The sequence below is a fragment of the Pseudophryne corroboree genome, chromosome 2 (assembly GCF_028390025.1).
Source record: "Pseudophryne corroboree isolate aPseCor3 chromosome 2, aPseCor3.hap2, whole genome shotgun sequence".
NCBI lineage: Eukaryota > Metazoa > Chordata > Amphibia > Anura > Myobatrachidae > Pseudophryne > Pseudophryne corroboree.
The window spans coordinates 261,964,730-261,982,059 of NC_086445.1; the positions used below are offsets into that span (position 1 = coordinate 261,964,730).

General features: G+C 45.7%; 1 protein-coding gene and 1 long non-coding RNA gene across 3 annotated transcripts in view; one reads left to right on the top strand and one right to left on the bottom strand.

The window, feature by feature from the left end:
- LOC135014662 (uncharacterized) overlaps positions 1–2,940 on the bottom strand; it is an 83,987-nt gene extending 81,047 nt beyond the window's left edge. Inside the window, exon 1 of the long non-coding RNA XR_010213086.1 lies at positions 2,854–2,940. This is a non-coding gene — a long non-coding RNA (uncharacterized LOC135014662). The remainder of the gene's footprint in view (positions 1–2,853) is intronic.
- ADCY6 (adenylate cyclase 6) overlaps positions 1–17,330 on the top strand; it is a 421,005-nt gene that overhangs the window by 283,470 nt on the left and 120,205 nt on the right. For both annotated transcript variants that reach the window (XM_063952744.1, XM_063952743.1), the window contains exons 6-10: positions 2,874–2,985; positions 4,624–4,751; positions 13,501–13,659; positions 13,810–13,951; positions 15,494–15,622. In XM_063952744.1, the coding sequence (XP_063808814.1) occupies positions 2,874–2,985; positions 4,624–4,751; positions 13,501–13,659; positions 13,810–13,951; positions 15,494–15,622 (670 nt within the window). The remainder of the gene's footprint in view (positions 1–2,873; positions 2,986–4,623; positions 4,752–13,500; positions 13,660–13,809; positions 13,952–15,493; positions 15,623–17,330) is intronic.

A 17,330-nucleotide genomic window follows, 5' to 3' on the forward strand; every position in this document is an offset into this window, starting at 1 on the left:
TGCACAAGAGTCCTGGGAAAAATGGTGGCTTATTACGAAGCGATTCCATTCGGCAGATTCCACGCAAGAACTTTTCAGTGGGATCTGCTGGACAAATGGTCCGGATCGCATTTTCAGATGCATCAGCGGATAACCCTATCTCCAAGGACAAGGGTGTCTCTCCTGTGGTGGTTACAGAGTGCTCCTCTTCTAGAGGGCCGCAGATTCGGCATTCAGGATTGGATGCTGGTGACCACGGAGGCCAGCCTGAGAGGCTGGGGAGCAGTCACACAGGGAAAAAATTTCCAGGGAGTGTGATCAAGTCTGGAGATTTTTCTCCACATAAATATACTGGAGCTAAGGGCAATTTACAATGCTCTAAGCTTAGCAAGACCTCTGCTTCAAGGTCAGCCGGTATTGATCCAGTGGGACAACATCACGGCAGTCGCCCACGTAAACAGACAGGGCGGCACAAGAAGCAGGAGGGCAATGGCAGAAACTGCAAGGATTTTTCGCTGGGCGGAAAATCATGTGATAGCACTGTCAGCAGTGTTCATTCCGGGAGTGGACAACTGGGAAGCAGACTTCCTCAGCAGGCACAACCTCCACCCGGGAGAGTGGGGACTTCATCGGGAAGTCTTCCACATGATTGTGAACCGTTGGAAAAGACCAAAGGTGGACATGATGGCGTCCCGCCTGAACAAAAAACTGGACAAGTATTGCGCCAGGTCAAAAGACCCTCAGGCAATAGCTGTGGACGTTCTGGTAACACCGTGGGTGTACCAGTCGGTGTATGTCTTCCCTCCTCTACTTCTCATACCCTAGGTATTGAGAATTATAAGACGTAGAGGAGTAAGAACTATACTCGTGGCTCCGGATTGGCCAAGAAGGACTTGGTACCCGGAACTTCAAGAGATGCTCACAGAGGACTCATGGCCTCTGCCGCTAAGAAGGGACTTGCTTCAGCAAGTACCATGTCTGTTCCAAGACTTACCGCGGCTGCGTTTGACGGCATGGCGGTTGAACGCCGGATCCTAAGGGAAAAAGGCATTCCGGAAGAGGTCATTCCTACCCTGGTCAAAGCCAGGAAGGAGGTGACCGCACAACATTATCACCACATGTGGCGAAAATATGTTGCGTGGTGTGAGGCCAGGAAGGCCCCATGAAGAAATTTCAACTCGGTCGTTTCCTGCATTTCCTGCAAACAGGAGTGTCTATGGGCCTCAAATTGGGGTCCATTAAGGTTCAAATTTCGGCCTTGTCGATTTTCTTCCAGAAAGAATTGGCTTCAGTTCCTGAAGTCCAGAAGTTTGTCAAGGGAGTACTGCATATACAACCCCCTTTTGTGCCTCCAGTGGCACTGTGGGATCTCAACGTAGTTCTGGGATTCCTAAAATCACATTGGTTTAAACCGCTCAAATCTGTGGATTTGAAATATCTCACAGGGAAAGTGACCATGCTGTTGGCCCTGGCCTCGGCCAGGCGAGTGTCAGAATTGGCGGCGTTTGTCTCAAAAAAAGCCCATATCTGATTGTCCATTCGGACAGGGCAGAGCTGCGGACTCATCCCCAGTTTCTCCCTAAGGTGGTGTCAGTGTTTCACCCGAACCAGCTTATTGTGGTACCTGCGGCTACTAGGGACTTGGAGGACTCCAAGTTGCTAGATGTTGTCAGGGCCCTGAAAATATAGTTTCCAGGACGGCTGGAGTCAGGAAAACTGACTTGCTGTTATCCTGTATGCACCCAACAAACTGGGTGCTCTTGCTTCTAAGCAGACGATTGCTAGTTGGATGTGTAGTACAATTCAGCTTGCACATTCTGTGGCAGGCCTGCCACAGCCAAAATATGTAAATGCCCATTCCACAAGGAAGGTGGGCTCATCTTGGGCGGCTGCCCGAGGGGTCTCGGCTTTACAACTTTGCCGAGCTGATACTTGGTCAGGGGCACACCCTGACTGAGGAGGACCTGGAGTTCTCTCATTCGGTGCTGCAGAGTCATCCGCACTCTCCCGCCCGTTTGGGAGCTTTGGTATAATCCCCATGGTCCTGACGGAGTCCCCAGCATCCACTTAGGACGTCAGAGAAAATAAGAATTTACTTACCGATAATCCTATTTCTCGTAGTCCGTAGTGGATGCTGGGCGCCCATCCCAAGTGCGGATTGTCTGCAATACTTGTACATAGTTATTGTTACAAAAATCGGGTTATTATTGTTGTGAGCCATCTTTTCAGATGCTCCGCTGTTATCATGCTGTTAACTGGGTTCAGATCACAGGTTGTACAGTGTGATTGGTGTGGCTGGTATGAGTCTTACCCGGGATTCAAAATCCTTCCTTATTGTGTACGCTCGTCCGGGCACAGTATCCTAACTGAGGCTTGGAGGAGGGTCATAGGGGGAGGAGCCAGTGCACACCACCTGATCCTAAAGCTTTTACTTTTGTGCCCTGTCTCCTGCGGAGCCGCTAATCCCCATGGTCCTGACGGAGTCCCCAGCATCCACTACGGACTACGAGAAATAGAATTATCGGTAAGTAAATTCTTATTTTCTCTTGTGTCTATGCAAACTGAATATATTAATGATGATCTTTTGATATATAGTGAGAAAATGTGTTATTTTCTTGAAAGATCAATTACATACAATTTTTATTTTTCTTTCTGTTGATATTATACCGATGTACTGATACGTTGTTCTGTCGGACTCTGTGTTAATACAATATCGATATGTTTGTATTTTCTATATTTCTTTTGCAAATCCAAAATAAAGAATATATGAGAAAAAAAAGATTAACCTGTATTTCATAAGAATGGATGGAGCTATGGCATTTGAAGCTGCGTCTCCATGCATGCTGCCAGTTTCCAGCACAATGCAGTCCTTACCTTTTTTTATGTCCTTGCAGTATCCTGTTTGCTGACATTGAGGGCTTCACGAGCTTGGCATCCCAGTGCACAGCCCAGGAACTAGTCATGACTCTGAATGAACTATTTGCACGTTTTGATAAGCTGGCAGCAGTAAGTACCCTGTATCAGTTCTAGGGGGCAAGGTCACATATTAGTGTAGTGCATTATATTTCCGCATCATAAAATATGCTTAATACACTTGTGTTTGCACTCATCTCATAGGGATGTGAGCAAACCTGAGCAATTTTATCTATCCCACAATTTGCAAGAAACCTAATAGGTGGATTTGCTACAGAATCTTGCGGCTAATTAAATCATCCCTTTAACGTGGACTATTCTATTCAAACCAATTATTTCACTCATTGCCACTTTCATAAATCTTACAAGTGTGCGCCTGTGGTCTCAAAGCAAGCTTAGACCCAACAGTTACAAAGGCAGTAAATTTATTGCTGGATAATAAATTGTGCCACACACAGACTGCAGCATTTCCAAATGGCTGAGTATGAGAGAGAGGCCTCCTGGTGAGGTTTGGCATACGGCTCCTCACTCGCAAACAAAATACAAACATCGCCTTTAGTTGCATAAAATTCTGGCATTCAATCCTTCTCTTGGAGTTTGTTCTTATTGGATGTTTTGTGGTCTAACTAATTCTGTTACCGAGTTATGGTGTAATAATCTGTTGTTTATTTTATTTTTCTTATATGTAGAAACTACTTTCTTTATAAAACATTCTACAGATTTGGGGGTAAGTGTAATAGGGTGCACGAGAATGTCCGTATTTTTAAGTACTTGCCTGGCATAGTTGCTTAGTTTGCGACCAATGTGTTACCTGCTCTGGCCGCAAACAATGCGAGCAGTCAGATACACAGTGTGGTCTGCTCTCTTCCGGTCTCTCTACCTCCCTGCATCGTCCCCCAGTGTCTGCCGTGCCTCCAATCACTGCTGATCGGTCAGCACAGCAGGACCACATCCATGCAATATTTTAATAAACTAGTTTTGGATAAGTTTAAATACATGTTTTTCATCTAATCCACTGGAGAGAGAAAAAACAACAATTTCTGAGCTGTATTTAGAAAAAAAAAAAACCAGTTACAGAGCGGCAATCATTTACAGTGCAAAATCAACCTGGTTTTGCCGTGTAAATGATTGCAACTTTAAAAACCTACGTACCTAAAAATACGGGCATTCTTACACAAACTCCCACTCCTCCAGCTTCTCGCACCCTATTACATTTACCCCTTTAGATCATGCTGAACTTTTTAAATAGTGCTTACGTCCAGGCAAAAATAAAATAACTTATTCTATGTCTATCACATTAAAGGGAACAATTTTACAGGTGATGTCAGCTGCATAAAAGAGACATGCAAGTTCTCAGTCTGACCTGTATTACACACAGTACCAGCTGCACAGCAGTAATGCCATATGTAACTAAGCAGAGTAACAATTGCTTGTCACGACTACAATTCTATGTGTATCTAGCGAGAGCACAAGAAATTAGTTCAAAGCATTTAAGCTTGTAGCTCAGCATCTTGGCTTCCTTATTTCTCTAAGCTTACTGAAATGAGGAATTCATGGCACTAACCATCAAGTTTAGATGTTTTGATCAAAATATGAACTAATACTTTGTGCTTTCACTTAGCTAGATACACATAGGGATATAGAGACGTCAGCTGCATGTATTGCGCTGAGTAATAATGACGTCTTCTCAGTCTGATCTGTTAGAGTATAATTGTCTCAAACTAATTCTAGGAGAACCACTGTTTGCGTATAAAGATCTTGGGGGACTGTTACTATTGTGTCTCTGGATTGCCGGAAGCCCGCGCTGATCATGCTCACTGCTGTGTGGAGATGGGAGTTGACATGATAGAAGCCATCTCGTGAGTAGATCTTTACTTGATGTATAACTGCATATAGTTTACATACAGATGTGTCCTCCCTCATTGTTGCTGCAGTTACATTAAGCAGCCCTTCTAGTTGCGCCTAGTCCCAAGTGCATTTACTAACACTATGTGTCTGTTTCACCGAATATGCTTCTTCTTAGCATCGCTATATGAATAAGATGCTGATTAAAATATGTGGCATGTGTATATTGTGTGTGTGACTATGGCTGTATCTACATATGAAATGCTATGTTACTGTGTTTTCCACTGACATTGTAATGTAGCATTTCGTATGCAGATACAGCAGCAGTTGGACACAGGATATACATATGCCACATATCATTTTAATCGGCGTAGTCTTTGCATCCTATTTGCATAGAGATGAAAATAAGACGCATTTTCAGGGGGGAAAAGATGTCCGGCGCTGGCCGAGTCGCATGGGAGGTGGCTGCTCTCATGCGTCCTTTGTGCCATGTCTCATCACATAAGGAGTCTAGATCAGAGGTGGCCAAAAGGTAGATCGCGATCTACCGGTAGCTCGCAGAGTATCCGCCAGTAGAACGCGACAGACTTAACTGAAAATAACTGTGAAGAGCCTGCCGCCGCTGCTTCTCTTCACAGTTCCCAGGGATGCAGTGTGCAGGTGCGCAGGTGACGTAATGACGTCACCCGTGATTTGAGGAGCCTGGGCTAATTGGATCTAATTTGATCCAGCCGGCATTGGCGATGACAAGAGAAGCAGCCAGCGGGAGCCCATGCAGCATGAAAGTGGGAGCTGTGACTGCGGGGAGACTGAAGTGGGGTTTCTTCACAAGGGGAGGGACGATCTGCAAGGGAGGTGATCTGCAAAGAGCGTGGTATCTCCACAAAGGTTTTTTTTTTTTTTACACAAGGAGGGATCTGCAAAAGGGTGGAGGATCTGCACAGAGGGGATTATTATACAACCGGCTATTATGCAGGGGACTGGAAGGGGGTATCTGCACAAGGGGGGATCTGCAAAGGGGGGGATTTGCACAGAGTGGGGTTATTTGATGTTGTCATTCTTAATGCTATTTTTAAATGTGTGCATTATTATTGGTGCTGTTATTTGATGGCATCATTTTTAATGCTATTTTTAAATGTGAGCGCTACTATTGGTGTTTTTTGATGCTGTTAGATCACCGGTAAGTAAGTGAACAAAAAGTAGATCCCAGGTCCCAAAAGTCTTGCCACCCCTGGTCTAGATGAATATGGACACATTCTTAGGTGTACTATTTATCTTCATTTCAGTGATTTCATATTGTAGACTCTGTATTTTTCATTATCACTGGAACATTTTCTACAAGTGTACATGCTTATCACAGTGCCTCTAGTAGCCAAATTGTAATTGAAAGTATAAGAATACTTGTTTTCCATTAGTAGGCAATGACCAGTATGGGGTAAATTCAAGGGATGGGTTGCCATTGTAACGGCAAGGAAACGCTGGCAACGGCAGCTCAACTTGATGCCCCTTGCAATCCAGTCTTGTCCTAGACTCTCAGATTTTTGTATGTTACCCTATGTGGTTTCAAACAAAAATCATCAAGTACAGAGCTACCGTAAGTGCGGGATATAGCCGCGGGCCGAGCTAATTCAATAAGCCCCCTTTATTTTAATCCATAAAATAGATGTGCAAGTTACACATTGATATTAAAATAAGCAGTGTTTGAAAAGCTGCTTTCAAGACCTAGATCTATCAATAGATAAATAGTACTAGACTCTTGGAAAGTTGGAGTAGTTTTGAGAACACACCTTCTGTAGCTGCGGAATTTGAGAATGCAGTGATTGATACACTTATGTCAGTCTCAGGGGTGAGCACAGAGGGACTAATTGTAATAGGCTCTACCAAATGGATGAATCCACCGTTATTATTTGTCAAATGGAACATCACATTTACTACATAATATATACTGTACTATAAACCTATGTGTTTAAGATCTCTGTTCTGATCTACATTATAACATGTATCTCGCTAGCGTCCATAAGGGATATTGGGGAAAACTAGTACGATGGGGTCCAAAGGAGCCAGTGCACTTTAAATTTCTTCAACTGGGTGTGCTGGCTCCTCCCATCTATACCCCCTCCCACAGGCAGTTTAGAAAAAAGTGCCCTAAGGAGATGATGCACATCTCTGTAGCTCCAGAGAGTTTTCTTCAATTTCTTTTAAAACTTTTATTTTTTTCGGTATGCTGTCTGGGCCACTGCATACCTGCGCCGTGGGAGTTAGGAGGGGAAGGGGGGCGGCCACCGGACTTACGAGGTGCAGAGCCACTTCCCCACTGCAGGACCACCGTCCTGAGGGGTTGTTTGTTCAGCGGGGCACTGCGCCTTGGCTGTCACAGCCACCGCACACCCCTAACGCTGCCTGAAGGTGACATCGGTGGTGAGTACAAACCAGGGGCCCCGCTAGGGGGATACCCCAGTTCAAAGTGCGGCTGACCACGGGGGGGTGGTGTACAGGTCACTCCCTGGGGGGTTCTGCTAGGATACCCAGTGTGTAAACTGGCACAAAACTGCTGGACTAGCACTTGTGTGATGTTTTACGCTGTTTAGGAGACTTTGCCAGTATAAAAAAATATGTACAGCTCCGGCGCCATTGGAGGGGGCGGAGCTTCCTCAGAGCGGTACTTGGGTCGTTTTGGTGCCTTCCTCTGCTTACTGCAGTCATCTACAGCACACACAGCGCTTGCTGCCTCACAGACACGCTGGTAAACTGGTACAGGGTGTAGCAAAGGGGGAGACCCGATTGTGTACACTATCCTGTGCATATTTAGGATTGCAATTGTTAGTTATTACTGTGATTTACAGAGCTGACAGTCTCACTGGAGCTGTGCAGCTCAGGGTGTGCTGGTATCATCCCTCTCTCTGTGTCCCCTCTCACATACAGTAGGTCAGGCTTGCATATAACTGTCTGTGTGTATGTGTATGTTATTGTACTTACTGTGAAATATGGGTAAGCAGAAACTGTGCAGTGTATGTAGCACCAGATTCTCTCCATTATCTAATGAATTTCCTGTGAACAATGCAGTCAATCTTCACAAATTAGTGACGAGACTGAGGGAGAAGGTCCAGAGCCCCACTGGTTAGTGTCTCTTAAGACTATGATGTCAGATATGTGATCCCAGGTCACTGCTAATGTGCAGAAAACTCAGCTACTGCAACAAGCTGTTGCAGATTTAGCTGCTAGGGCTGATGCGCAGCACCCCCTCTCTCATGCAGGTCCCCAGAAGCATGGTTTACCTGCACTACTATCTGATACAGATGATGATATACAAGATGATGGGGATGACCTGGATCCCGTTAGTGGGGATCCCGATTCTACTCCGGGTATTGAACGCCTGATTTTGGCTATAAGGGATGTGTTAAAGCTCCCTCTAGAGGACGCTGCATCACAGCAGTCGTTTTTCTTTGTACAAAACAAGCCCAATGTCACTTTCCTTGATTCTCCAGAGTTGGATGACTTATTCACACAGGCCTGGAAAAATCCAGGCAAAAAATTCCAAGTGGCCAAAAAGTTTTTGCGCACTTTCCCATTTGCTCCTGAAAGTAGAAAGTTTTGGGAGAAACCCCCTGACGTGGATGTCTGAGTCTCTCGCCTGTCTAAGAAAGTGGTGCTGCCTGCCCCAGGCTCCTTTACCATGATGGATCCTGGGGATCGGAAGATAGAGACTACCCTACAGTCTATATACACTGCAGCCGGCCTCTCACAAAGACAGGTCATTGCGGGTTGCTGGATGACCCATGCTATTCATTCTTTGCCCATTCAAATTCAGGGGGGTCTCTCGGGGGATATGCCCTTATTTACTATGGTAACCCTACTGAGACACATTCAGGGCACTACGCGTGTCCTCTGTGATTCCCTCAAGGAGATAGGGAACATTAATGCTCAGATGTCTGCCATGGCACGCAGGGCCTTGTGGTTGCGTCAGTGGATTGCGGACGTGGAATCCTTCCCCTTTCTGGGGAATGGCTGTTTGGGGTTGAATTGGATACCTGGATTTCCAAAGTTACGGTTGGGAAATCCATGTTTCTCCCCTCTGGGGCCCCGCCAGCGAGACGCTCCTATCCGGGGCCGTCTGTCCAGTCCTTTCGGTCTCACAGATTTCGATCGAAGGCCAGAGGTGCCTCCAATGCGGCTAGAGGCACCAGAGATAAGTCCAGAAAACCTACAAGCACCAGTTCTCAGGAACAGTCCACCAGTTACGCTTCCACTAAGGTCTCAGCATGACAGTGCCCACCCAGCCCAAGGGAATCTCGAGGTGGGAGCTCGACTGCGTCACTTCAGCAACGTCTGGGAGACTTCCTGCCGGGATGCCTGTGTCGGAGAGCTTGTTTCTAAGGGCTACAAGCTGGAGTTCGACTGTACTCCCCCCACCCCCAATGATTTTTCTAATCAAGCTTACCAGCTTTGAAGGATATGCAAGTTACGTTACAACAGGCTATCCGGAAGTTGGTCCAGTCCCATGTCATTGTTCCAGTACTACTACTGCAACGCGGCAAGGGGTTTTACTCAAACCTGTTTGTGGTGTCGAAGCCGGACGGTTCGGTCAGATCCATTCTGAATCTGAAATCCTTGAATCTTTATTTAAGGGTGTTCAAGTTCAAAATGGAATCCCTGTGAGCAGTGATTGCGGGCCTGGAAGAACATATTCCGATTTGGCCTCCTCATCAGGCGTACCTGCGGTTTGCCCTGCTGGACGATCACTTCCAATTCCAGGCACTGCCCTTCGGCCTGTCAATAGCGCCGAGGGTATTCACAAAGGTGATGGCGGAGATGATGATGCTTCAACTCCGGGTCCAGGGGATCAATGTGGTCCCTTATCGGGATGATCTTCTGATAAAGGCGAGATCTTGGGAGCTTTTGCTGCTCCATATCGACCGCACCATCCGTCTTCTGTCCGACCACGGGTGGATCCTCAACTTACAGAAGTCCCACCTGGAGCCAACTCAGAGGCTCCTGTTCCTGGGGATGTTGCTGGATACTGTTGCCCAGAAGGTATTTCTACCAGAGGACAAGGCGAAAACACTTCAGGAGATGGTCCGCATGGTGCTCCGACCTATTTGAGTGTCTGTACATCTCTGCCTCATACGAGGCAATCCAGTATGGGAGGTTCCATGCCAGAACGTTTCAGTTGGATCTTCTGAGCAAGTGGTCCGGATTGCATCTCCAGATGCACCAAATGATTCAGCTGTCACCTCAGGCCAGGATTTCCCTCCTGTGATGTCTACAGTCCTCCAATCTCCTGGAGGGCAGGAGTTTCAGGATTCACGATTGGACCCTCCTTACGACGGATGTGAGTCTGAGAGGATGGGGTGCATTCACCCAAGGGGCGCAGTTCCAGGGCAGGTGGTCAGCCCAAGAAAGCCCCCTTCAAATCAACATTCTGGAACTTCGGGCGATCTACAATGCTCTACTTCAAGCCTCTCCTCTACTCAAGGATCACGTGATCCAGGTGCAGTGTGACAACGCCATGGCAGTGGTATTTATCAATCGACAAGGAGGGACAAAAAGCAGAGCCTGCATGCGAGAGGTGTCAAAGATACTCCTCTGGGCGGAAAGAAATGCAAGAGCCATGTCGGCAATCTTCATTCCGGGTGTTGACAACTGGGAGGCGGACTTACTGAGTCGTCATGGTCTCCACCCGAGGGAGTGGGGGCTCCACCATCTGGTGTTCCAGCAGATCATCGACCGATGGGGTTGCGCACAAATAGACACGATGGCTTCTCGTCTCAACAAGAAACTTCCCTGGTATTGCTCGCGGACCAGGGACCCTCAGGTGAGGGCAGTGGATGCACTGGCGTCGCCTTGGCCGTACTGGCTGGTCTACCTGTTTCCACCGATCCCATTGCTCCCAAGAGTGCTAAAGCGAATCAGGAATCAAGGTGTCCAGGCAATTCTGATTGCCCAGATTGGCCTCGGAGGGCGTGGTACGCGGATCTTCTGGACATGTCCGTCGAAGACCCTTGGCCTCTACCACAAAGAAAAGATATTCTTCAACAATGACCGTTCGTCTACCCGGACTTACGGCGACTTCGTTTGACGGCATGGAGGTTGAGCGGAACATCCTAGCTCACAAGGGCCTTTCCAAGAAGGTTATTGCAACCATAGTTCAGGCCAGGAAACCTGTGACGTCAAAACACTATGGCCCTCATTCCGAGTTGATCGGTCGGTATTTTTCATCGCATCGCAATGAAAATCCGCTTAGTACGCATGCGCAATATTCGCACTGCGACTGCGCCAAGTAATTTAACAATGAAGATAGTATTTTTACTCACGGCTTTTTCATCGCTCCGGCGATCGTAATGTGATTGACAGGAAATGGGTGTTACTGGGCGGAAACACGGCGTTTTATGGGCGTGTGGATGAAAACGCTACCGTTTCCGCAAAAAACGCAGGAGTGGCTGGAGAAACGGAGGAGTGTCTGGGCGAACGCTGGGTGTGTTTGTGACGTCAAACCAGGAACGACAAGCACTGAACTGATCGCACAGGCAGAGTAAGGTTGAAGTTACTCAGAAACTGCAAAGTAGTTTGTAATCGCAATATTGCGAATACATCGGTCGCAATTTTAAGAAGCTAAGATACACTCCCAGTAGGCGTAGGCTTAGCGTGTGTAACTCTGCTAAATTCGCCTTGCGACCGATCAATTCGGAATGAGGGCCAATAATCATATCTGGAGGAGATATGTCACTTGGTGCGAGGAATGCATGTATCTGCCTGCAGAGTTTCACTTGGGAAGTTTTCTATGTTTGCTGCAGGCTGGTGAGGATAAGGGCTTGCGTCTGGGTTCCATTAAGGTCCAGATGTCAGGTCTCTCCATTTTCTTTCAGAAGAATTTGGCAGTGTTGCCAGAAGTTCAGACCTTCTTGCAAGGGGTACTCCACATACAACCTCCCTTTGTGACGACTACGGCGCCCTGGGATTTGGATGTAGTGTTGAAATTTCTACAGTCCTCCTGATTTGAACCTCTGTTGACGGTAGAAGACAAGTACCTCATGTGGAAGACGGTGATTTTACTGACCCTGGCTTCTGCTCGACGTGTTTCAGAACTGGGGACTTAGCGTGTAAAAGTCCCTACTTGGTCTTTTACGAGGAAAGAGCGGAGCTCCGGACTAGACAGCAGTTCCTGCCGAAGGTTGTCTCCGCATTTCATCTGAATCAACCTATTGTGGTTCCGTCCTGTTCTGACGCTTCTGCTCCTCCGGAGGCATTGGATGCTGTGCGTGCCTTGAAGATGTATGTAAAGCATACAGCTTGGGTCAGAAAGACGGATTCCTTGTTCATGCTCTGTGATGCACAGAAGAAGGGTTGCCCTGCTTCAAAGCAGTCCATTGCTCGTTGGATTAGGCTTACTATCCAACAGGCCTATGTGTCGGCAGCCTTACCTGTTCCTAAGTCTCTAAAGGCCCACTCTACTAGATCAGTGGGCTCTTCCTGGGCGGCTGTCCGTGGAGTCTCGGCCTTGCAACTATGCCGAGCTGCTACCTGGTCGGGTAGGAACACTTTCAGAAGTTCTACAAGTTTGATACCCTAGCCAAAGAGGATACCCAGTTTGGGCAGGCGGTGCTGCAGCAGTCTCCACATGTTCCCGCACGTTCTGGTAGCTTTAGGACGTCCCCATCGTACTAGTTTCCCCCAATATCCCTTATGGATGCTAGAGAAAATAGGATTTTAATACCTACCAGTTAATCCTTTTCTCGTAGTCCATAAGGGATATTGGGCGCCCGCTTTAGTGCGTGGACTTTTCTGCAGGTTCTTGTTCTATAGTTACCTGTTCAGCTGTTGCTGTTGTTGTTACCAGCCGTTGCTGGTTGTTATATGTTAGTGGTGTGCTGGTGTGTAAATGTCATCACCCTTTCTGTTATCATGTTCCTTCTCTCATATATGTCCTTTCTCCTTCGGGCACGTTTTTACCTATAACTGCCTGTGGGAGGGGGCATAGAGGGGAGGAGCCAGCAACACCCAGTTGAAAAAATTTAAAGTGCACTGGCTCCTTTGGACCCCGTCTTTACCCCATCGTACTAGTTTCTCCCAATATCCCTTATGGACTACGAGAAAAGGATTTACTGGTAGGTTTTAAAATCCTATTTTAAGATAATCAATGCGATATAAATTAAAGGACTCTGAACCAATTTTGGCAGTTTTTGTAGTATCTTATAGACCAGAGGATCCCAAATGCTGTCCTCAAGGCACCCCAATTGTCCAGGTTTTAAGTTTATCCATGCTTGGCCACAGGTGACTTAATTAGTAGTTTGATTTAACCATCTGTGCTGAGCCATGAATATACTTAAAACCTGCACTGCTAGGGTGCCTAAGGACCGTGTGTGTGTGTGTGTGTGTGTGTGTGTGTGTGTGTGTGTGTGTGTGTGTGTGTGTGTGTGTGGTAATTTAAGTGCTGGGTTGTGGTTTTTGTGCACATTACGTGCTTAGGCACAAACAGATCTCAGCATTATCCAATAAACCGTTCTGCTTTGTCCTCGGGGCAGCACTGCTGAGAATGGCTGAAATATAACTATATTATAAAAAGTATGATGTGTCATTGAAATAGAGATAAGGGTGACTCTATTCTTCTGCGGTACAAGTAATGTAGGGTAAATGTGTTGCGCTTGCAGTTAGTGCAGTTAGCATTTGATGCCTCATTCCTTGTTTTCAGAATAGACTAGTCTGCAATGTACTGATATACATCTGATTATAACAAGCCTTTGCCTTTCTCATCATCTTGTTCCTAAGGCTAGTACGAGAAGTGACTGGTGTAAATGTGAACATGCGAGTGGGGATACATAGTGGACGAGTTCACTGCGGTGTCCTTGGCCTACGCAAGTGGCAGTTCGATGTCTGGTCTAACGATGTGACTCTTGCCAATCATATGGAAGCTGGTGGCAAAGCAGGGTGAGTGAATAGAATGTTGCCCCATTTCTCATTACCGCAATAAGGTGGAGTCATTAGGTGTGATTATATCGGTGTAAAACATGGGTACACATTAATGCTACATGTAAAAGTGGTCAGTATTCAGAGCGTGCTATTTTTTTCACTGCACAGACGGATACACATCACAAGTGCTACTTTAAATTACCTGAATGGAGATTATGAGGTGGAGCCTGGGCATGGAGGTGAGAGGAACGCGTATCTAAAGGAACATGACATCAGAACCTTCCTTGTGACAGGATGCAGCCAGAAGAGGGTGAGTTTTTAGCCCTTGTTGTGTCCTAACCGTTCATGGAATGAGTTGAAGTGTCATTTACCTTGTGTAATATTCAGTTCTTTTTATGTTCTACATTGTCTGAAATACATTTTACAAGAATAGAAAAAAAATGTTCAACTGAGTTGTAAATAGCAAATACAGTTAAACTTGGATTAAGGTAAAGAAAAAAATGTTTATTACCACCAACAATACATAATCAAAAACCACAATAAAATTATTCCATATGGCAGTGATGGTGAAAATGGTAGTCCCTCAAAGAGAGAACTATGGGCCAGTGTGGCACATTTTCTTCACGCAAAATGCCAATCACTGGCGATCCGTGCATTGTGGCCAGCAGATTACCGTGCATTGTGGCCAGCAGATTATGTTACACATGCTCCAATGTGGACAACCATGTTTTTTATCCATCCATCTGATCATACTGAATCTGATTGGTATCTGATCAGTCATAAAGATTACAGAAGAAGAAAGACAACTCTATTAATCTTCTGTAATCTTTGAGTGTTCATTACAGCTCTGGGGAGCACCGCCGGTCCTTTAATAGCAATTATACAAATAATCTTCTTGTGCTAAAGAGCAAACAATTTGATATATTTTTTTTCTGCTATGTTAAACCAAAATAAACCCATATCCTCAAAATGTTATAACAAGCCTCTTACTTTTTGTCCCTTTTGTCTCCTATACCTCTCTACTATTTTTCCCTTGTGTGCCCATTGTACATCTGTCCCCTGTGCCCTTATATTTAGTGTGAATATAAACTTACTTGCAAATACAAAACATTAACATTTTATTGATGGGTATTATAAATACAAAAAGTTTTGTGTATACGGTCCTTGGCAGTTTAGTATAATGTGGTAAGTACCCCCCTATACAAAGTAATTGCCTTTCCCTGGCCTAAAACGATCAAACCCAAAACTATTAAACTACAGTGTGTAATGCTGTCCATTTCTCAGTCAGCAAATGCACCATATGTCAGCATTGGTCAGTGTTCTTCATCTGAGCAGTTCCCTTCTTTTTATTTAAAAGGCTTTGCACATTTCCTCTCAATTGTTGCTGATTTATTTGGTATTTGTTTGCAGGTAGACTAGAGTGCTGTGGTTTAACATGTACCCTTGTAATATATGCATGGTTATTCTTTCTGATCATGTTTAGCAGAATTCCATAATTCCACAACCTGTCATGAAAGAAAATTGATCCTCGTTTGCTACACATAAATCGGAATACTATTTGGTTTATTCATGAAGCAGTGAAAAGTGTGGAGAAGTGAGCCAGTGGAGAAGTTGCCCATGGCAACCTATCAGCTGCTACCTATAATTTCATAGAATGCACTTTATAAATGTTACCTCAACACTGATTGGTTGCCATGGGCAACTTCTCAACTGGATCACTTTTCCACTCTTTTCACAGCTTCATGAATAGACCCCTATATCTTAAGATGAGCAGGACAACAGATACAGTCTTCAGAATGTGTTTTATTTAAAATGTTCTTCTATGGATTAATGTCTGTCTCCTAACCCTCAGAAAGAGGAAAAAGCCATGCTGGCAAAACTGCAGAGAGCGCGAGCGAACTCAAACGAGTGTCTTACCCGCGTCTGGGTACCCGAGAGATCCTTTCCACGCAACAAAGGCTCAAAGGCTTTCCGGCAAATGGTGAGTGTGAAACCAGTAACTTCTGGGAAAAAGGAGTTGGGTTTGCTATAGTAAGTCCCAATTATTGAACCGTGTTAACAGGAGGTTAAAATAAGCAACTTTTTATACGGGGGATTTCCCATTACCTGCAAAGGGTGCGAATTGCTGTTGCAGCCACACCAGCAATGATACCCGTCACAGTGCTATCTAGTGCCGCACTCACACATTTTGGCTTGTACCCCTGTGGGACTACGAACAAAATTTCTAAAGTCGGCGGTACAATAGCACCCACAAATACATAGCGGGTAATTGGATTCCCCCCTTAGAGTTGGTGAGATTGTTCATTGTGGGAGAAGGAGCAGCCGAGCGGTTGGTAGTTCTCACTGCCAGGGACTTCATGAAGACTCCTTTGTTACACTGGATAAGCTACTTTGTTTAGTGTTTAGGCAACAAAAATAGATGGTAAGATTAAATTGCATTGGAAAAAAAGTGTCTTATATTGCTGTATAACACCAACTAAATCTTGATCTGCTGAAAGACACCTCACTAGTTTACCCTTTTAAATAAAGGTTACTGAAATATAATTTAATATTACAAGCAGTGATAAATTATTGTTCTTTAGTCTTTTTCTTTTTTTCTTTTCCCCGACCAGATTAAAGGTGGGTACATACTTAGCGAAATAGTGAACTATGGGCCCAATTTAGACCTGATCGCTGCTGTGCGTTTTTACAGTGGTCTGCGATCAGATAGCAGCTGCCCATGGAGAGTGAAAACCTGCTCCGTGCAAGTGTGCGATTGCATGTGTACGGCGTGCCAAAATTCCGCCACACAGCGGACATCTGCAAATCCATTCGCAACTCGCTCACCATCTTATGATTTTTCCATACTATGCAGTCTGTGCGTAGCTCAGGACTTACTCCAGTAGTGCGATACAAATAGGCTGTTTGGGTTTGGAGCTGACGTCACGCACCTGCCCTGAAAAAGCTTGGGAACGCCAGCATTTTTCCTGACACTCCCAGAAAATGGCCAATTACTACCCACAAACGTTCTCTTCCTGTCAATCACCTTGCTAACGCCCAGACGATCAAAATGTTTGCACCATCCTGTCACTTTGGCGATGTGCCTGCGCATTGTGGTGCATACGCATGTGCAGTCAATCAATAATTGGCCACTGTGCGATTTCGCACAACAGTGATCAGGTCTGAATCGGGTCCTGTATCCCTCATTTTCCCCCTCCTGAGCGATATAGTTTACTGTATCGCCCAGTGTGTATGCTGCTGCCGACGAGTGATGCGCAGCCCCGCGGGCCGTTAACAACCCTCGGTCTCGGCCATTCCTGCAGCTCAATTTGGAATCAAAGCTGCATAATCCGTCCGGCCGCGGCATGAAGTCACTGTTCAATATCAGTGATATCGCACAGTGTGTATGCCCTCTGCCGGGCGGCCCGGCCCAGGAAACTCTAGGAGATGTTGCTCACAGAGCACATCGCCTAGTGTGTACCCACCTTTAAAGCGACAATATTTTTAAAGGCCAAACTATATAATCGCTGCAGGATAGAGTCAGCATTTTTTACAAACTTGTAGACTTTACTTTTCCTCCTTAATTTTTTGTTCATCCAGCTGTTCCAAGTTTTAACGTAAGCAAGGGTAGAATAACCTTTGCCCAGTCAGATCATCAGAATGACTGCGCCAGCACAGAGTATTTCAGCAAATAGCTGTGGCTTTTTTCT